Source organism: Dysidea avara, chromosome 12 (assembly GCF_963678975.1).
Source record: "Dysidea avara chromosome 12, odDysAvar1.4, whole genome shotgun sequence".
NCBI classification, from domain to species: Eukaryota; Metazoa; Porifera; class Demospongiae; order Dictyoceratida; family Dysideidae; genus Dysidea; species Dysidea avara.
The window spans coordinates 8,449,077-8,471,126 of record NC_089283.1 but is presented as its reverse complement, the minus strand read 5'-3'; the positions used below and the strand labels follow the sequence as shown (position 1 = coordinate 8,471,126).

The following is a 22,050-nucleotide window of genomic DNA, read 5'->3' as shown; positions in this document are numbered from 1 at the left end:
CTAGCCCTGTGGAAAAAAATAATACTAAGGAGATGAACAAAATGGCTCAAAATAGTACATTCCAGTTCTTCAAAATGAGTACTTTTATCAGGTCCTTTTCACTCTAGTGGACCACATAAAGATGAATGGGTGGGAGTGCCCTTAGACTTTATGGGACAACCGAGGCACATAAGATGCTATTATCATGAATAGAGATTGCCTATGTTTTTTTTTCCAAAATCATAATAGAACACTCAACTAAACACCACCCTCAAAATCTCTTCCAACCTCACAAGAAGCCTTAGAAGTTAATTTGAAAGAAGTTTATAGCACGACTTGGGTAGTGACGTAGATTTCTGTATAGAAAGGCATTGATTTGGTTAGCTTTATTGACAATTCTTTGAATATGATCATTCTAGCAGTTGGTGGTGACCCCTAGATAAGTAGCAGAACCTGATTAACTGGTAGCGTCTGTATGATGTTTTTTTGGAATAGCTGATCTTGCAGCGCCCTCCACATCCAATGCATATTGCAACGCTAATCATGCTATACCATCCACTTTCAAGCAAATTAGGTTCATTTTGCCATTTCTTCTGACTTTCTGCAAGAGAAACCAATGTGCTAATCTGTGTTAATAAGTATCCAATCTATTCAAATTAACATGTTAATTTTAGAAACCTTATATCATTAGCTACCTATACTTTAACCACAGTCATAAAGTTCATATACCAGGACAGCAATGTTGTCACAGTTATGTACCACTGGGTACTTGACTTATTGTGATCACCTATAGCTGAAGCCATACTACTGTTGACCACAGCATGCTATATGTTGCCTATAGTTGGATATATCAAAGTACAAAGTACTTAACATCTAATGTACATGATGACCGACTTGATATACGTGTTTAGTACTGTGTATTATCAAGCACCACCAGCACCTCTTATTATCATGTTAGCTAGCTAGGATTTATAACAAAAGTAAACAAACTATAATTCCAAAACGTGGGAATAGAGATTGCTAAAAAAAGTAAAGAAACAAGAGTCAAACAGGCCAGCACACAGAGATCACTATTTGGACTCAATGGATATGGTAGCTATAGAGACTACAGTAGGCATTCCAGTATCCGAGATTTTTTAATTAAAAAATTCTCCGTATATTCCCCAATAGAACCCTGGCACAAAATGACAACTCGTGTTGAACTTGGGATTGCTCCGTCGTCCGAGCTCCAATGAGGGTGAAAATCGCTGTGGGGTTTGTCCACACGCTGATCATCATGAAAATCTTAGTTTTATCGTGCGCGTTACATATAAGTAAGTTTTGTGTTGTTTTGTAATCTTTTCAAGCCTTGTAATGTATGTAGAATACTTTAAAACTTTAAAAAACGTACGGTCGGGTGGAAGGTAGTCACTGGTGCTTACTTTAAAGTGCGTAGTTACTTCGCTCGGGTTAGCGATTTTCAGCTCCAGAGCAATTTTCTGATGGTTGTGTCATCAGCTCAAAAGTATAAACCACTTCAAAGTCGGCATAACAATGCCATAATTGAAACCACAACTCCACCTTAAGTATTGTTGCATCATTGTGGCACCTCCACTTTAGTTGTTTACCTTTATAAGTTGTTAACTTGATGTTTTTACCAACTTGAGATAGCCACTTGCCTATGGGCATACACCATTGTATTGAGAAGTGTGCAGTAGGTGAAACATATTTGCTCACCACAAAGTATACAAAGATCGCTGAGATCCAATAAGACCTGAAGTTACTCTTATTACATGTACAAACTTGCAGCTAGAAGCAACTGCAGTTTCAAGATAGTCCAGATTGCTAAATGGCTTCCTGATTCAATTGTGCCATCTTCCCCTGTAAAATGTATGGAGAGCCCCTGGAGAAAAAATGTACCTTTTTCAGTTTTTAAGCACTGTGCATGCCAAAGTAGCTAATTCCAACCCAACAAACTATATATTTCTGAGATCGGCAATCAATACTCTATCTATTGAGCATATAAAAAGCCTGTTTTTTAAAATCAGTCTGGAATGCCTAACTACAGGTGTAAGTAACGAAAAAACCTGGGGCAGATACAGTAAGTTATTTCATTCCAAATAGAGATCTCTGCGTGTTTAACATGCTGGCTTGTTGGACTATTGTTTCTTTACTTTATTCAGCGATCTACAATGTTTTAATTAAATATTTCACACTGTAACATTACATGCATTGGGGCGGGCGAACAAGCCATTCAACAGTTACCGCGTGCGCGTGCGTACGAGACCATCATTACATAATGTCGTATCGATATTTAACACGGGATTAACAGACACTACGCTCATTTTACAACCTCTCTTCTTAGCCAGTGGAAAAGATATATAGTATAGCTTGAAATTAAAAATGGCAGACAGCACGTTTTACATACGTGAGTAGATGTGTAGTTTGAGTGTTAGCTAGCTTGCTGATACGTAGCTAACTATCCATAACACTGCATGTATGTAATATGTAGCTACATGTATATGTGGTTGCGTAGTCTACGTGTGTGTGTGTGTGTGTGTGTGTGTGTGTGTGTGTGTCTGTGTGTGTGTCTGTCTGTGTCTGTGTCTGTGTGTGTCTGTGTGTGTGTGTGAAGTTTATACGTAGCTGTACTGACATATGTACTGTTTAGCAATGTTTGCCACCAAAGAGTACGTTGCATAAGTTACTTCAGCAGGCAGCTCATGTTGCCATCTCTTGTTCATACAGGATATTTAACTCTCGAGCTTCTGCATCATTGATCTGATATGCCATGTATAATTGTTTAGTTTCATAAGTAGCTATGATTTATTTTATTTTTTTGTCTTGCGAAGGCTCCAGTTATTATATTTACTTCCTGTGTGCATGTACATCATACAGTACACTTGTCGGACACTCATCAAGTAGACAAAGTTGAGAAGCTAAAGAATTGGCTGAAGAAAAGAAATCAACGGTATTAGCTATTACCAATTATTAGCTATATAGGTATAATATTGCACCTTATTAGGTATAAGTAATTAAGTCTAAGTCCTTGAAATTAGGTTACTAATCCTAAGGCTGCAGCACAAGTTACTGTCAGACCTTCAGTGCTGGTCACTGTAAAGTGTTAATAATAATATATACAATCTTAATTTCACTAATTCTTTGTGTGTATGTATTAGAGTGGACCTGATTCTTATGTCTGGAGATTTAGCCAACATGCCAGTGAATCACAAGAAGAACTTGACAAGTACACCAAAGACATGGAAAAGATGATCAGTAGCATTGCCAGCATACAGTCTAGCATGTATTACATCCCCGGAAATGTAAGTTTACAAAACCATGCAGCATTTTTGTAGCTAGGTATTAGTCTGGCAGCACCTGCCCTTTTGTGTAGAGAGGAATGCAATAATTAGAGTTGTCACAGCATAATTCATACACAAATACTGACTGTACTTATTCCCTCTATGTTTAGGTGTTGGAACTAACAGTCCAAAAATTCTATCTTGGCTCAAACAAAAATAGACCACAGCCCTCAATAGTGAATAACATTTGAGTCATTTTTAGAATTGAAGTTCGTTTTGTCTCGTTATAGGTTCGTTTTGTAAAATAGTTGTTCCAACACTGAATAAAGACGGGGTTAGAATAGGTAGTATTGGAACACTATTTTTGCTGTGTGTGGTGATGTATGTGTTACTAAAACTGGAAACAATGATCAATCAAATTGTGCTGTTGGTATTGATTTTGGCATTTCTGTTGTAAATATTATTTTACGTGCTTGTCAGGTAAGTCATTTGAGTATTACCAATTGTCATGATGTCATTGGTTTAATTACATTTCATTGCTTCAATTCTGCAATTTTAAAGTGACCATGCAGATCCAAGCAGCTCTTTATGATATGGAACTAAGTACATACATAGCTAACTGTATATGCAGTGAATATTGGGAGTATAGCTATACTATACCGAGTACTTATTATCCATATAATGTGTTACACTTACATACATGTCTGGATAAATATATATAATGTCAGATGAAAAGACAACTTGTTAGAGGCCAGTTTCGCAATAATTTTGAAGATTTATAATGATGGAATGTGTTAGTTAAGAATTTGAATTATTTTATATGCACCAGAAATGTAAATTATGTAGAGAGAAAGCAAAAATATGGTGGTTAGTAAGGCTAGTTATATAAAGCAGCTAGTTCATAGAGCTAAGAGAGTAGTTCCTCATAGGAAGTAAAGAATTTGTTCAGTGTATAAGCTAACTAGCCATCAGTTAGGTGTAAATCATATATAGAGGAAAGATGTTATGCGCATGAAAGTTGCTTTCATTACATTGCAAGTGCATGGCCATGGGTTAACATGCAGCTACTGTTACAGTACTTCTTATACCACTTGTTTTAGTATACACTATTATTGTGCCATTTAGAACAATGGCAGTAGCTCAGCTGGAGGTAACCGTTGTTCTATAAGCCATGGATTAATAATCACTACTACATGGGCTTTTAAGTAATACATGATGTTACTTTTCATTATCATGTGGTAATGTCTATCTAATCCAAAACAGCCTAGCTGTAAAAAAAGTGTGCGGCCCTCAGAAAGGCTATGGTGAAAAAAGATGTGAAATCCAAGGTGGCGGCCAAGAAATGGCTGTGATGGTAGGTTAATGGTAAAAAATTTAATAATGACAATTCAGGTAAATTTTGTGAAGCGGCACAAAAATTCACCTGAATTGTCGTTATTAAAATTTTTACCATTAACCTACCATCACAGCCATTTCTTGGCCGCCACCTTGGATTTCACATCTTTTTTCACCATAGCCTTTCTGAGGGCCGCACACTTTTTTTACAGCTAGGCTGTTTTGGATTAGATTTCATTTCTTTTTGTATTTGTATACCCCAAAGCCGGCCTATGGCCAGCTTTGGGAATTTTTTAACCTATGTTTTTTTCTTTACTACAGGAAGAAGAAAAGATGAAATAGATGTACTTTAAATATTTTATCAGTAAATGTACAAATTATATATATGTGACCGGATTTGCGAAAAGGGGTCTTCCACACACATCCAATTTACGAACTTTGGCAGTTCATAATGTCAGATAGGAAAATAGTATTGCCTTGAAATTTGGACAGTGATGAGTAACAACATAGGTTAATGCATGAACAAAATTTCAGGTTAGTATCTTCTTTGAGCACAAAGGTATGGTCATTCAAGTTCATAGAATTGGATGTGTGTGGAAGACCCTTTTTCGTAAATCCGGTTACATATAATACATATGTGACCGGATTTGCGAAAAGGGGCCTTCCACACATCCAATTTGCCAACTTTGACAATTGATAACTTCAGATTGGAAAGAGCTATTGCCTTGAAATTTGGGCAGTGGTGATTTCTTTGCAGCTGAACTCTCTACATGATGGTTTCTTTGTAGCTGAACTCTCTACAAGGTAATTTCTTCTAGCTGATCTCTCTACAGGGTGATTTGTTTGTAGCTGAACTATCTACAAGGTAACTTCTTCTAGCTGATCTCTCTACAGGGTGATTTGTTTGTAGCTGAATTCTGTACAGGTGATTTGTTTGCAGCTGAGCTCTTTACGGTTTCTTTGTAGCTGAACTCTCTACAAAGTAACTTCTTCTAACTGATCTTTCTACAGGGTGATTTGTTTGTAGCTGAACTATCTACAAGGTAATTTCTTCTAGCTGATCTCTCTACAGGGTGATTTGTTCGTAGCTGAATTCTGTACAGGTGATTTGTTTGCAGCTGAGCTCTTTACAGAATGGTTTCTTTGTAGCTGAACTCTCTACAAGGTAACCTTTCTAGCTGATGTCTCTACAAGGTGACTAGTTTGTAGCTGAACTCTCTACATGGTGGTTTCTTTTTGTAACTGAACTTTCTACAAGGTGACTTCTTCTAGCTCATCTTTCAATAGGGTGATTTGTTTGTAGCTTCACTCTCTACAAGGTAACTTCTTCTAGCTGATCTCTCTACAGGGAGATTTGTTTGTAGCTGAACTCTCTACAGGTGATTTGTTTGTAGCTGAATTCTGTACAGGTGATTTGTTTGCAGCTGAGCTCTTTACAGAATGGTTTCTTTGTAGCTGAACTCTCTACAAGGTAACTTTTCTAGCTGATGTCTCTACAAGGTGACTAGTTTGTAGCTGAACTCTCTACATGGTGGTTTCTTTTTGTAACTGAACTTTCTACAAGGTGACTTCTTATAGCTGATCTTTCAATAGGGTGATTTGTTTGTAGCTTCACTCTCTACAAGGTAACTTCTTCTAGCTGATCTCTCTACAGGGAGATTTGTTTGTAGCTGAACTCTCTACAGGTGATTTGTTTGTAGCTGAATTCTGTACAGGTGATTTGTTTGCAGCTGAGCTCTTTACAGAATGGTTTCTTTGTAGCTGAACTCTCTAAAAGGTAACTTCTTCTAACTGATCTTTCTACAGGGTGATTTGTTTGTAGCTGAACTATCTACAAGGTAATATCTTCTAGCTGATCTCTCTACAGGGTGATTTGTTTGGAGCTGAATTCTGTACAGGTGATTTGTTTGCAGCTGAGCTCTTTACAGAATGGTTTCTTTCTAGCTGAACTCTCTACAAGGTAATTTCTTCTAGCTGATCTCTCTACAGGGAGATTTGTTTGTAGCTGAACTCTCTACAAGGTAACTTTTCTAGCTGATGTCTCTACAAGGTGGCTAGTTTGTAGCTGAACTCTCTACATGGTGGTTTCTTTGTAACTGAAATTTCTACAGGGTGACTTCTTCTAGCTGATCTTTCAATAGGATGATTTGTTTGTAGCTTCACTCTCTACAAGGTAACTTCTTCTAGCTGATCTCTCTACAGGGAGATTTGTTTGAAGCTGAACTTTCTAAATGATGGTTTCTTTGTAGCTGAACTCTCTACAAGGTAATTTCTTCTAGCTGATCTCTCTACAGGGAGATTTGTTTGTAGCTGAACTATCTACAAGATAACTTCTTCTAGCTGATCTCTCTACAGGATGATTTGTTCGTAGCTGAATTTTGTACAGGTGATTTGTTTGCAGCTGAACTCTTTACAGAATGGTTTCTTTGTAGCTGAACTCTCTAAAAGGTAACTTCTTATAACTGATCTTTCTACAGGGAAATTTGTTTGTGGCAGAATTTTCTACAGGGTGATTTCTTTGCAGCTGAACTCTCTACATGGTGGTTTCTTTGTAGCTGAACTCTCTACAAGGTAATTTCTTCTAGCTGATCTCTCTACAGGGAGATTTGTTTGCAGCTGAACTATCTACAAGGTAACTTCTTCTAGCTGATCTCTCTACAGGATGATTTGTTCGTAGCTGAATTCTGTACAGGTGATTTGTTTGCAGCTGAGCTCTTTACAAAATGGTTTCTTTGTAGCTGAACTCTCTAAAAGGTAACTTCTTCTAACTGATCTTTCTACAGGGCAATTTGTTTGTGGCAGAATTTTATACAGGGTGATTTCTTTGCAGCTGAACTCTCTACTTGGTGGTTTCTTTGTAGCTGAACTCTCTACAAGGTAACTTCTTCTAGCTGATCTCTCTACAGGGGGATTTGTTTGTAGCTGAACAATCTACAAGGTAACTTCTTCTAGCTGATCTCTCTACAGGGTGGTTTCTTTGTAGTTGAACTCTCTACAAGATAACTTCTTAGACTAGCTGATCTCTCTACAGGGTGATTTGTTTGTAGCTGAACGATCTACAAGGTAACTTCTTCTAGCTGATCTCTCTACAGGGTGGTTTCTTTGTAGCTGAACTCTCTAAAAGGTAACTTCTTCTAACTGATCTTTCTACAGGGCAATTTGTTTGTGGCTGCATTTTCTACATGGTGATTTCTTTGCAGCTGAACTCTCTACATGGTGGTTTCTTTGTAGCTGAACTCTCTACAAGGTAATTTCTTCTAGCCGATCTCTCTACAGGGAGATCTGTTTGTAGCTGAACTATCTACAAGGTAACTTCTTCTAACTGATCTTTCTACAGGGCAATTTGCTTGTGGCAGAATTTTATACAGGGTGATTTCTTTGCAGCTGAACTCTCTACGTGGTGGTTTCTTTGTAGCTGAACTCTCACCAAAGTAATTTCATCTAGCTGATCTCTCTACAGGGTGATTTGTTTGTAGCTGAACTCTCTACAAGGTAACTTCTTCTAGCTGATGTCTCTACAAGTCACTAGTTTGTAGCTGAGCTCTCTACATAGTGGTTTCTTTGTAACTGAACTCTCTACAAGGTGACCTCTTCTAGCTGATCTTTCTACAGGGTGATTTGTTTGAAGCTGAACTCTCTACAAGGTAACTTCTTCTAGCTGATCTCTCTATAGGGAGATTTGTTTGTAGCTGAACTCTCTACATGATGGTTTCTTTGTAGCTGAACTCTCTACAAGGTAACTTCTTCTAGCTAATCTCTCTACATGCTACAAACAAATCTCCGTGCAGGGAGATTTGTTTGTAGCTGAACTCTCTACATGATGGTTTCTTTGTAGCTGAACTCTCTACATGATGGTTTCTTTGTAGCTGAACTCTCTACATGATGGTTTCTTTGTAGCTGAACTCTCTGCAAGGTAACTTCTTCTATTGATCTCTCCACAGGACGATTTGTTTGTAGCTGAACTCTCTACATGGTGGTTTCTTTGTAGCTGAACTCTCTACAAGGTGGTTTCTTTGTAACTGAACTCTCTACAAGGTGACCTCTTCTAGCTGATCTTTCTACAGGGTGATTTGTTTGAAGCTGAACTCTCTACAAGGTAACTTCTTCTAGCTGATCTCTCTACAGGGAGATTTGTTTGTAGCTGAACTCTCTACATGATGGTTTCTTTGTAGCTGAACTCTCTACAAGGTAACTTCTTCTAGCTAATCTCTCTACATGCTACAAACAAGTCTACCTGCAGGGAGATTTGTTTGTAGCTGAACTCTCTACATGATGGTTTCTTTGTAGCTGAACTCTATACAAGGTGGTTTCTTTGTAACTGAACTCTCTACAAGGTGACCTCTTCTAGCTGATCTTTCTACAGGGTGATTTGTTTGAAGCTGAACTCTCTACAAGGTAACTTCTTCTAGCTGATCTCTCTACAGGGAGATTTGTTTGTAGCTGAACTCTCTACATGATGGTTTCTTTGTAGCTGAATTCTCTACAAGGTAACTTCTTCTAGCTAATCTCTCTACATGCTACAAACAAATCTCCCTGCAGGGAGATTTGTTTGTAGCTGAACTCTCTACATGATGGTTTCTTTGTAGCTGAACTCTCTACATGATGGTTTCTTTGTAGCTGAACTCTCTGCAAGCTAACTTCTTCTATTGATCTCTCCAAAGGACGATTTGTTTGTAGCTGAACTCTATACAAGGTGATTTTTTCTAGCTGAACTATCCATTTCCATAGTTGCATGAACTCCCTACAAGGTAACTTCTTCTAGCTGATCTCTCTACAGGGTGACTTGTGTGTAGCTGATCTCTATACAGGTTTCTTGTTTCTAGCTGATCTCTTGAATTCTCTTCAGGGTGACTGCTCTATTAGGATGACTGCTCTATTAGAGTATCTCGATCTCGCACTTGCTACACCAAGTTGGATTTCGTGTTATAACTCCGTGGCTTTAAGTCTGATTCTTCTACACCATTGATGAGCCTTTCTAAGATGATTACTCCATCTGTACAACGATTTTCAAAGCATTACCCCAAGCGGTTTATCTGGTAGGCGTGGCAAGCAGTCGTTATTTTTATTAGCTAATCTCGATTGCATGATTGTTACACACTGTTGGTTTTTTCGTTGTATCTTCCTGTTTTTTAGCTCGATTTCTTTCAAACTACAAAAGGTTTGAGGTTCAATAGTTAACCTATTCACCCACCGATTTTCAGCTTCTTCCTATACGCGGTTTACCCTGTAGGCGTGACAACATATTGGTGTTAATTTTCGTGAATAATCGCTCATAACTCTTTGCCTGTTTATCGTATTCCAGCCAAAGTTGGTACCGAGATGCGCCCTTATATCCCCCTTCTGTGTGCCAAATTTCAAGGCAATCGGATATGGCGTTCGAGTTTTATAGCAATTTTTGTAAGTGTGCGACAAGAAAAAGAAAAATAAGAAGAAGAAAAAAAACGAAGAAACTGAGCCAATTTTTGAAGTCGCATATCTCGGGAACGCTTGAAGCGATTTCGCTCAAATTTGGAATGTGGAGTGCTGCAGTTGGAGGGAATGTCCACAGCAAAAATCGTCTTGTTTCATCAAGGAAGCACAGAGCTACCGAGGTGCGAAAATTGCGTTTTCTTTCTTCCTGTCAATATACTCACGGGTGTTACGCGCCGGCTTCTTGGGCCGCACGACACACTACCGTGTGTCTTGATAGTAGTAACCTGGAATTTATTAGTGCTAATAATCATGATCACAGTATAGTGACAATACATTATCAGTTGATGCAAATGCATTTTGATCATAATGTGCTGTCACTGATGTGATGATTATCATAGAGAACCACAGATTATAACATACAATTTTATCCACAAGTGCAGTCACCTAATCTAATAGAACCGTCAGTCGAATATATGATTCTTTACTATCACTATAATATAAGTAAGTACCTTGCCAGTTACAAGAAGTATAGCTTACCTATTAAATGCAACAGCATTTTATTAGCTATTCCTCAAATTCTTGCTAAGATTACAAAAATCAAACTACAATTTTGCATACATTTTGGGAAAATATAACATAACATCAACTATTATATTTAAAATAGAGCACTGAATTTTGAGCATACAGTAAATTTCCTAAGAAATACAGCTTGTATTACTTGACATCTTTCTTCTACATGATTTGTACCTCATAGCTGCAGTAGACAAAATTATGCAGTGGCCTTGCTTCTACTAAAAGTCTGCATCATAATGTGCTGTCACTATACTGTGATTATCACTTAGGCCACTTCAACTAAATATTTTGTTTCTCGGACTGAAACTAGTTGAAAAGTGGGTCGGTAGGTAGGTATAATAAAATAATAATAGGTGGTAATGATTTTTTAAAACTGAAGTTATGGTAACACGTGTAACTACGTCGTTCGATAACAAACTATTAGCCATGGGTAGTACATCTAAGTGACCAAACATCCATCCATAATCTGCTTTTACAACTCTTCTTGTAATAACCAAGCTCGCCCCACGCAAAGCAGATATGGATAGCCAACAATACATCGACGCCACAAACTCACGTGATTGAACATGTGATCTTAAAAATGAACAAAAACATTTCATTTACAAATTTTATGGGTTGGTCGGGCCTGAGAAACAAGAAATTTAGTTGAAGCGACCTTAGTACTAATGAATTCCTGGTTACTAGCCAACCACCACATTATAGTGAAAAGTTATGTATTACTTAAACGTGATGAATTTTATAGAACAAAGGCTACCTCCTGCTGTGGTATATACTGCCTTTGATCTACATGGTTTATCGTGGTGTATGACCACATGTGATATCACATGTATGACCACATGTGATATCACATGTGATATCACATGCCATGTAGCTGCTGCAATGTAATGAAAGCTATACAAAGCATCTTTCCTAGCTTTAGATTACACCTAACCAACTGGCCAATTAACTGCACTGCATGGTTATTTATTATACACAATTTCTTTACTACTAACTCTGACTTAGCTAGCTGCTTTATATATAACCATACATATAATTCTCAGCAATGCATATGCAGGTTCTATTACACTACATTATGAATAGTAATGTGTTATTATTGCTCAGTGTAACTATCATGGTATGTGGATCAAAGACTACCTCTAGTGGTGCCAATATTGATCGTCTGACCATCACATCACTAAGTGCCACCCACCACTATAATTATGTGGAACATGTAGCACCACATCATTATGTGCCACCCATAATCATGTACCACCACACGACTGCCACATCACTATGTGCTACCCATCACTATATGTGGCATCACATCATTATGTGACACCACATTACCATACAGCATGCATGCATAACTCTAATCATGCAGCATGCCAGCATAAGCAAAGTCTATACTTTATTTACTACAGAGTGGCTTTGATCCACTGAAGTACTTACAACACTCTGACATGCACCCATTGTATGAGTGCAGATCAACTCCTTGTCTCAGCGCATGGCCAACCATTTTTATTTTGAACTTCCTGTCAATATTCACTGTGAACTCATAATTACGTTCATACGTATATTGCATTTAACGAACTCATAATTACTGGTAATGCGTTGGCTGCTTTACTTTACTTTGTTTTCACCTGTCTATTAGACAGCATTAATCACAGAGGAGAGTATATGCAGGCCCAGAGTAGGTGGGTCATGCATCATTGCCCTATTGCATTGTGTGATTGTGTATTCATATGGTGCTGGCATTATTATTGGAAGCCCTCATAAGAAGTATAGTCTTTGTTTTTTAGCTAGAAAGCCAAGATAAATTAATGTTGGATAGCTGAAAGAAGGGCTCCAGGAATCGTAATTTAATCCACACAATAGAATATTTCATATTCAGTAATATGAACTGTTGAGGTTGAAGATCATGACATGCTTGATGTTATTACACGTGATCAGTCTCCTCTTCAAACAACATCTAACTAAGTCCAATGCTTTAGCCCTTGTTGAGTTCTGCTTTCGTAAAGCACTAGTTCATTACAAACAGCAATTAATGAGCTAATTAGCCAGTCAGTAAGTAATTTAGTTAAATAATCAGAAACGCTTTGAAACTGCCAAGTTATAGTGAAAAAAGAGACTGTTTCTAGTCAATATTATGTTTTACATTACAAACTTTTGCTGATGATCACTATAATTATATCATGTGCATGTAGCACTGCTGTACTTTATGATTACTTTAGGAGCTCACAAGATACAGCTATATACCATGCTTTAGTACAATAACTGCTAGGCATACAGTGGGAAAAGTATGTATGTATTCCTGGGTACTTGGTTTCACTGCAACACATGTGCACCTGAGCCAATAATTACCAATTGCATTTAAGACAATGTATCTTACAGCATGATCCCATTACATCATTTGCTAACGAGACGTGCCTTGTGTCACCAGCAACTCCTCCAACATTACCTTACAATTTGGATAAGAAATTTGTCTATATTACTCCATCTTTGTGTATAGCTGGGTTTGGAGGTTCTTTGCCAGCACACTTAAGCAGTACTGGTGAGAAGGTTTGGGATGGTAAGTATACAATGGTGATACCAGATAGCATTGTAAACTTTACTATGTGTACAGGTTTTCCGTACAAGACAGAGAAAGAGTATACTCATGCTGTGAAGGATCTTACTGATGGCTTGTTTAAACAGGATAGCGTTTTGCAGCCGAATGATCTATTGATCTTCATGACTCACGCTGGTCCTACAGAGCCAGGTAAAATGTGTTGCTTGTAAAGAGGTGTGATTGTATTATATAGCTCATAAAGTATTACATGTCTGTCAATATCTGTTGACACAAGTAGTCAGTTGTGCTATTTTAAATAATAAGCCGGCACCCAGATTAGTGAGTAATGTGTGTATGCATTAATTCTTATACTTTATAATTGTAATAGTGTTGCTATAAGTATATACTCAAATAAACCACTTTTGTACCACAAATTATGCTCTACACTATCTTTTCAACTATTTTATATATTATATTGTGTTTTCTTACACAAATTTTCTAGACAAAGCCTCAAGGCTGCTCTTTGGTATGCACACTGATAGAGGACACATCCTTTCAACTTTCAGGGATGTGCTGTTCTTGGTAGCCTGGGAAATCTGCAAGCTACATTGTTAGTGCGAGTAAAGCCCATTGAGAAGGTTGTTTACAAAATCTGTAGAGAGTCATTACATCTGTATTTCAACCTGAGAAGAAGATACCATCTCAGGGCAAAGCTTGCTTCTATGGAAGTTCAATCAGGGGCGAATTAGGATTTCAGAAGGGAGGGGTGCTAACAGGGGCATTTATAATGGCTGGTTTGCTAAGAAAGGCGACAACTGGTTGATACAACTAGCTACAGTAGTATAGTGTGTGAATCACACTTAGCATGCAAAGCATGCTCCATCTAGGGGGTCTGGGGTCATGCAACCACAGAAAGTTTTGCAAATTTAGCCTAATCAGTATTATATTTAGTAATATTTTTGACTGAAAAGTGATGCCACTTTGTTTAAGTGACTCACAATGTTTGTAAAGCATTATGAGTCATCTAAGTGTAATAATGATGAAATGACATCATTATTCCTGAACAGTTGTAATACTAGCTGTCATATAAAGGGTACTGCTGTCCATAGACAGTGGAGACAGGGGTCAGGAGGACCATGGCCCACCCACTTTTATGGGACACTGCAAGAAAGATCGAGATACTCTAATAGAACAGTCAGGATCTGGATACTCTATTAGAGCAGTCACAGTATTCGGAGCAGTGTAGCAAGCTACTGTACTTAGCTACGTATGTGTAGTTATAAATAAAGAGATATAATTGATGGAGAACAGGTATTGTTAGCAGGCAGTGACCTTTTTTTTTGGTCTTCAACAGCTGGCTGCAGCTGGCCCCCTCACTCTTTGGCCTGCTCCACCGCCCCTGCTATCGTCATATAAAGGGTACAGCTAGTAACTAAAATCCTTCTTTTCATCTTAAAGAACAGGAAGGGGAAAATATGATATCAGGTACATATGATCAATAGTTGCCATTAATTTTGTATTTGAAATACCTTAATTAACAGTACATTAAATTTAACAATTTTAGAGTTTTGTTTTTTTGCTAATTGATTACATCAGTTCACGAATTACTAAATTTTGTATATGCCAAATTCATCAATATTAGCCACAGACTGCTCTGTTGCTATTTCAATCTGTCTTTTTACAATTATGGCCCTATCACCATAGTTATAACCAGAGTCCAAAGTCACTTACATATACAACTAGTTTTCGACCACAACTAACCCCCTGGTCACACTGCAGCTGACAGCATAAATGCTGTAGTATCATTTGACCTTATAAAGTTGAGGTTTTGGAGTGCAACTCTTAAAATTTATTAGCTTCATTTGATGCTAAAGTATAGGGAGATTCATGAGATAAAAGCAGCATGAAATTTTGGCACCGATAAAGCAAAAACAAACAGTTCTCAGATGCTAAACCCTTGTTAACGTTATGCATGCTAAGAAATTCACTGTTTTACTTAAGCATGTCAACCCAAGCATCAAGTTTGTAAAATACTCACTATGATATTAAATAACTTGAGAGAAGCTGTTCTCAGAAAGTGATTAGTATAATATATATATATGTGACTGGATTTTGGAAAAACGATCCAAATCGCACATTAGAAGTTTCGAGATAAACGGTTTTAAAGAATTGAAGCCAGCATAACTCTCCAAGGATAGCAAGCACGCGTATGAAATTTACACAAAAAGATGCATCAATCTGTTACCTTTCAAGCCACTTCCAGTACTTGTAGCTGCTTGTACAGTTTCCCGCCAAATAAGATAGAACATCTGAGCAGTTGGACGAGCGAAGTAGTATCACGAGTGCTCACAAAGGGGTGAAGGCTGGGGGGTGGCGGGGAGGGCAAAAGATAGGCCTCAAAATGGAAGCAGACCACGATTGGAGTCCAGACACGAGATTATAGGGCTGTACTGGCTCCTCAGTGGCTGATATGTAGCAAAATCTACAGAGAACACGTCTGGCCAACATTATAAGGCTGTCCACCAGTAAACCACTGATTCTTGCCAAGCCAGGTCCTTCACAAGGCCTGAAACCGCCATTTGGGCACTCCACACCACCCAGAAAAGACGTCTATTAAAACCAGCCTCGTGTAGTTCGAGTAGTGCTGAGGGTCAAAACTTGTAGTACGATAGTGTAGCTATCCACTGGTGGTGTTAGTTTGATTTTGCCTGATGTGCGATTTGGTTCGGTTCTGTAAAATCTGGTCACATATATATATATATATGGCAGGATGCTTGGAGCAATGGTAAAATAGCAATGGCACAGTACACAGGTCAAGAAGACAGTATTTTTTCAAGAAGTTGCCAGTGTGTGACACACTGGTAAATCTTTTGAAAAAAAAATAGAATTTCATGATGGATGTTCTATTAGAGTAGTTGACTGTTCTATTAGAGTACTTCGATTTTTAGCAGCTTTTAGGTAAACTCTTACACCAAAAGTATAATTTTAACCCCTCTCAGTAATTCTAAGAAGAGATTAGCCATTAACCTTTCTATTTCCATCTTTTCATTACCCATGTATACGTATAAGATGCAATTGCATCTGTACTGCAACTTCTAGAAGCTTCCTAGCTTGCACATGGTAAAATTTGTAGCACCCCAAACACCCCCCTAAATCCACCCTCGGTTCAATACAAGTTTCACATGTTAGCTGCTTTTAAAATATTATTAAATGGTTTTTATTAGGACTGTAATGATCACGTTTTTTTAGAGTTAACGATCGAGTACTCACAAATACTAGCTATATATACTTGTAGTCATACCCATGTGGCATGTTTCATACCAACTTTAAAGCAGTTTACAGTTTTTTCAAGTAACAGCAGTGGTACACACACTGTATTAAAGTACTGATGTTAGTGTTCCTGACAAGAAATTATACCAATCAAATTCTACAGCCTTCATTGTGTCACTCCCTGATGAAAAATGCATCATGTGAGCTGGGTCATGCGATCTTAACAAGTACTCAAGTACCAATTTTACTATCCGAGTACCAAAATCCTTAACAAGTACTCGAGTATACGTATTTGCAGTATTTGTTTCAGCCCCAGTTTTTGCTCATGTGGGTACATATATGCATAATAATATTATACAGTAAACACATTTAACAAAAAAAATATATAAAAATTAGGAAACCAGGCACAGTTACTCTGTGGGTGGTTTAAAAAGTAATCTATTGAAGGTGCCATGTTTTATTTACACATATATAGGCACTACTTATCAAACTGAAGATGTCAAGTCACCTATTGTTACTGGAAGTAAGAAGTTGTTGCATAGCCTGAAAACTCCGAAAGCTGTAAGTTGTCAAGTTGTTTGAAATCAAACAATTTACTGTGACCGACACAGCAAAAACACTGTATTCTACATGTTCATGGCCACACCCATGCCTGTTCTGGCAAGACTTTTATTGGGAGCATTCCAGTGACAAATTCCGGCAGCATAATGGAGGGTGGAAGATTTGAAATATATGAGCTTCAGAAAGATCCTTGGCAAGTGTCTGCTATGAGTTACTACTCTCTGTAAAAGAACTGAGAGACAGTGATATTGACAGAAATAGAAATGTTTAATTTTCTAGTAGTTGTAGTACCAGTAGTAGTAGTAGTAGTAGCAGTAGTAGCAGTCACACTAAACTAGTAGTGTATATAAGTAGTTGTTTAGTGTTTAGCATTGTCGTTTAGTATTATTAATTTTATTAATTTTACACATACTTTACTCTAAGTCATCTTTAGCAGCAGTTTCTGTACAAGGTTGTGTTGTATTATTAGTCTTGAGTTCAGTTTCCTTCTGTATAACACTTCACTTGGTGCTGATGTTTCAATCCTTACTTTGAGGTTACTGCTACTGGAGACAACTGTTATTTTCTTATAAGAACCAATGGATCTGTGCATGGCTGGAAGATGTAGCATTCATTTGAATAGCATGCACACTTTTCTTTACTATGTCTGGCAGATGCAAGATCATTCAAGGATTTTTGTGCCTTTTGCTAACCTCTTTCACCAATTCAGCAAAAATGTCTACATTTTGTATCCTATGTGCAATTGGAAAATCTGACATTTTGCTCATAGCTGATTTGTCAACGTCTATTTTTTATGGTTCTGGGCTGACTCACCTGAAATTTGCTTGTAATAGCCTATAATGATTCTCACCTAGTTTTCTTCTTATCTGGTTCTTTTGTTCCCTACATGGATGGCATAAATATTTGATTTTAATAAGTGTGAATAATTGACAAGGGGCACGGTAACGATGGCTACATATAGGTGATATAATTGTGTCTTCTAATAGTCCAGCACATGTACAGATGCAACATATCAAAGACTGCCCTGACTACATCCTTATTCTCAGTACTGAAGGATGCTGTGTGGATTAGGTGGGTCTAGTGTCAAATCCCCAAGTATTGGAGGAAATTTAAAATTAGTTTGTATTCTAGTGTTAAATTTCTCAATATTGTAGATTTACAATTAACATCACAAAACTATCAAAATGTGATTTATTTGCTGTTTCTTCCAGGGTAATGCACTAAAATACTAGCTGACCAGACCCTAAATAACCTGCAGGCTATGCAAAAGGACAGATGCCACCATGCAGGTACAGTACTAATAATTATTAGTATAGCACCTATCATATATGTTCTTGTAATCTTATGGAGTGTGGGTCTGTGACCATTTTTGTGAAAAAATTGATATCTGCTTAGCATAAATTTCTTAGGGAGCATAAGTATTTTCAAAAATAATTTTTTTGCTACACATTATAAACTGAATGCTCTATTAGGGTGATTGCAGTATTAGATCATCTCAAATGAACACTTGTTACAAATGTTTTAAGCCTTGCATTATAACTCATTTTTTTTAAAAAATCTGATCTCTTCTATTTAAGCCATCAAAAGGCTCTTCATTAAATGAATAGCTCATTCTCTTTAGTGATTCCCTGGTAGATAGGACAAACATTTTTATTCATAAAAAACTTGATCACTTACTTGTTACACACGTTTGATTTTTAAATTATAACTCTGTGGCCATTATTCTGATTTCCTTTAAACCAACATACCAAAAGAAGAAATAGAAAAAGAAAATAATTGGGGGTAATTCATAATGGCTGGAATGATTTTGCTCAAATTAGTGTACTAGACACTGTAAAAATTGTCTCATTCAGAGAAAGGAGCATGGAGCTGTGTAATCGCTTTATTGTTCTTCCTGTACTGGTGTGGTGCACCAACTTCCTTGACCACATGAAACATTACTGTGTGCCTTGATACACTAGCAGATCTAGGAATGAACAAGTACAGGGCTCACCCAACAAACTCCTGACTTATTATCAGCTATAACATTCACCATCCCTTAAATTCTAAACTTTCAAAGGAGATGTACTCTAATATAACTACAGTTAGACCAGAAATTCACAACCATAACAAAAACATTGCCCACTCGGCCACTTCAGTCCTATTGACAACAAATTACAGTAAGTTAGGTTCAGTAATTGTTCAGTTTTCAAATTGAGGAAATAAAAATGTAACATGCACAATAGAGCTAACTGTGCATATGGGGCAGGTAAAGGGGCTATAATAGTTTGATCTGTTAAAGGATTGTGCAGCTAGTGCTGTGCAGGGGCAGATCCAGGAATTGGCAAGGGAGGGGTACACTCACTTCTAAGTACAAATGGTTAGAGTAGGAAGTTCTCTAGCTTGTAATGTATACACTCAGTTATCATTGTCATCGAAATGGGGTGTGATCATCAATACTGTACCAATGTTGATTTCAAAGGTCTTGCATTGTCTGAGTGGTAAATATAAATCATGTGTTATTGCAATGATTGCTCTATTAGAGCACCTCAATTGTACATGTATCCACACTGTTAAGCTAGAGAAAGATATGGGGAAAATTCCCCTCACAACTAGTGTTAAAGCCATTTTATTGAAGTTAGTTCTATAGCCACATGCACACTCCATGCATCCTGCAGCTGGATCTGCCATTGTTGTGTAAAATTATAGTAGCCTAAATTATTGACAACATGTATATACTTCGTTTAATAATAAATGCAATGGATATTTGACTAAATAAAAATATTCATTTAAAGTTTCACTCGAAATCACTGAGTTTCACTTGAAATCACTGGCCTATCACTGATCTGTATAGTGATGTGTAGAATTGACATCTTTCAGTATTGTAGTCCATACAAGATGAAGTACCATAAATTGAGCAATATCTTCCATACAGCCTCCAGTCTCTTCTGTTCTTAATGTGCATCAATACAGATTCAATGTTGTAATGATCCGTAGCCACCAGTATGTGATAAACATCATCTTGTTGTCCAATGAAATCAGGACAGTAATTTCCATTGTTGTAATACTGTGAATGAATATGTACATAATTATTAATACTCTTATATATTATGATTATAGTACTGTAGTACATGCTACAACATGTTTACAGTGAACATGTTGTATTGATCATAAATTAACTATATATATAGGAGCTTATTGGTCTCATGTCTGACACACTGTATCTAGACGTTTTCTTGTTACATGAGGGAAATCAAACTGTTTTACATGTTAATAGGCAGCAATCATCAAGGAATTAATTTTATTGTGAAGTTGAGTAATGATGGCTTTGTCAAAAAAGTAATTATATAAGAGGTCACATGTATCACTTTTGATTACTAGTAGAATTTTGTGAATAAAAAAATGCAAAAATCACTTTTACAATTTTTTTTGTATAGTTATTTCCACCTATATGACTATTATTGGTGCACTTCACATCATGCTGTAGACTTGATATTATGTTCTCGAAGTGAAACTGACTTAATATAGTGTGTGTTTAGTTCAGTAGTTTATGTAATACAGTATTAGAATTTAACTGTTGTAAAATCCATTATTAGCTTCAAAGTTTCTATTTCATTATACAGTGATTTGAATACTATTATATAGATTACTTATACAGGACACTACTACTGTATATAGATTGACTTACTTGAATAACTTGAAGAGATTCAGCTGCAGTTTGTAGTAAATACATGACTGATCTGGTAGTAGCATTTGATACATTTGTATCTTGACTGTGAAGGAACTGATAGAGCATATACTGGTATGATTTTAGTATAGAGTAATACTGGCAAGTGACAGTGATGTTTTCTTTTAAAATGTAATGCAAACTTTCTGACTGCAAGTTAGAGGATTCAACATCATTTTGTTTAGGATAAAATGTTATGTTCTCCTGTAGTGAACAAAATTACACAATTGTGTTTAAGTTATATCTAATAACTTACAAGTTCTTCACTTATTATTGAGACCATCAAATCATTGATACAATAATATTTAAATCCTTCAACATCTTTTGGTGTTGCAGTGGCTCCAAATAATTCAGAGTGAGAGTATAGTGGATTACCCTCAGTAGGATCAGCAACATCACTAACACAATCAGATAGTACAGGCGTACCACAATTGTCTACAACAGGAGCACCATTCACCAATATAGTATTGTCCAGAAATATCAACAGTATTAAACAGCACAAGAAGGTTATGGTAAGCTGAAAAGCCATGATTACTTTGTATTCTTTTGCAATTCACTATTTGTTAATGTAGTGGAGTTACTAACTAGTCTTTTTATACTGGATACATTGTCGGTTACCATGGCTTAGCTTCCACAGTAACTCAGCAATTTGTATGGTCGAAGTGGTCCATGACACATGTTATCCATCGTATCACACATAAATTAATTAGCTGTAGTTTGTGAATATCCCTTATACTTACCTTTTAGTGCTCAAGAAGAAAGCTTGATAAGATGTGTACCTATGTATGTATTTATGGTAACACAACCATTATACAGTACACTTCACAGAATAGCAATTTCTGCATGCTAATGTATACTACCAAGAGTTAATAATGGTGGAGAGGAGAGTGTCTAACTCAATACAGAGCCACTACAAATGATTTGGAGGGATTCAAAGGGATCCTCTGTAAATCGTTGTGAGTTTAAGTATATTCTATATGTGAAGATTGTTTTAATCATCACATTTCTTTGTTCTGCCAGTGTTGCAATCATCACATTTCTTTTTTCTGTCAATGTGCACTTGTTAACACATCTGAGAGAATCCCTTTGAATCCCTCCAAATCATTTGTAGTGGCTCTGTATTGTGTTAGACACTCTCCTCTATCATTAACTCTTGATAGTACAGTATGCCGTCACAATTAGTTATGATAGGAGATAGTAAGTAATTAACATAGCATTATCATTATAATGATTGGCAGTGGAAACAGGGGTAGTCATAGCACCCCACTTTTATTGGAGAATGCTTGTATCAAGAGATAATGAAGCAATTGATTACTCTAATATAATAGTCATATGTATGTATTATAATTAAAGCCACTCTTTGTTCAGCTCCATTGACCCTGGTTTGAACATGATTTAAATGGAAC

General features: G+C 36.9%; 1 protein-coding gene across 1 annotated transcript; it reads left to right on the top strand.

The window, feature by feature from the left end:
* Positions 1–2,363: 2,363 nt before the first annotated feature.
* Positions 2,364–17,365, top strand: LOC136240825 (uncharacterized). The gene is made up of 7 exons (XM_066031882.1): positions 2,364–2,386; positions 2,857–2,929; positions 3,138–3,281; positions 12,951–13,128; positions 13,183–13,317; positions 16,853–16,938; positions 16,989–17,365. The coding sequence occupies exons 3-7, from the start codon at positions 3,219–3,221 to the stop codon at positions 17,163–17,165; spliced, it is 639 nt and encodes a 212-aa protein (XP_065887954.1). The 5' UTR covers positions 2,364–2,386; positions 2,857–2,929; positions 3,138–3,218; the 3' UTR covers positions 17,166–17,365.
* The last annotated feature ends 4,685 nt before the right edge of the window (positions 17,366–22,050 follow it).

Bases quoted from the DNA above. Each gene is read 5' to 3' on its own strand.
- LOC136240825 (XM_066031882.1), top strand. From the start codon at position 3,219: ATGGAAAAGATGATCAGTAGCATTGCCAGCATACAGTCTAGCATGTAT. The intron at 13,129-13,182 runs GTAAGTATACAA...CTATGTGTACAG, and splicing joins TGGTGAGAAGGTTTGGGATG to GTTTTCCGTACAAGACAGAG. The intron at 16,939-16,988 runs GTAAGTTGTCAA...TGACCGACACAG, and splicing joins GCCTGAAAACTCCGAAAGCT to CAAAAACACTGTATTCTACA.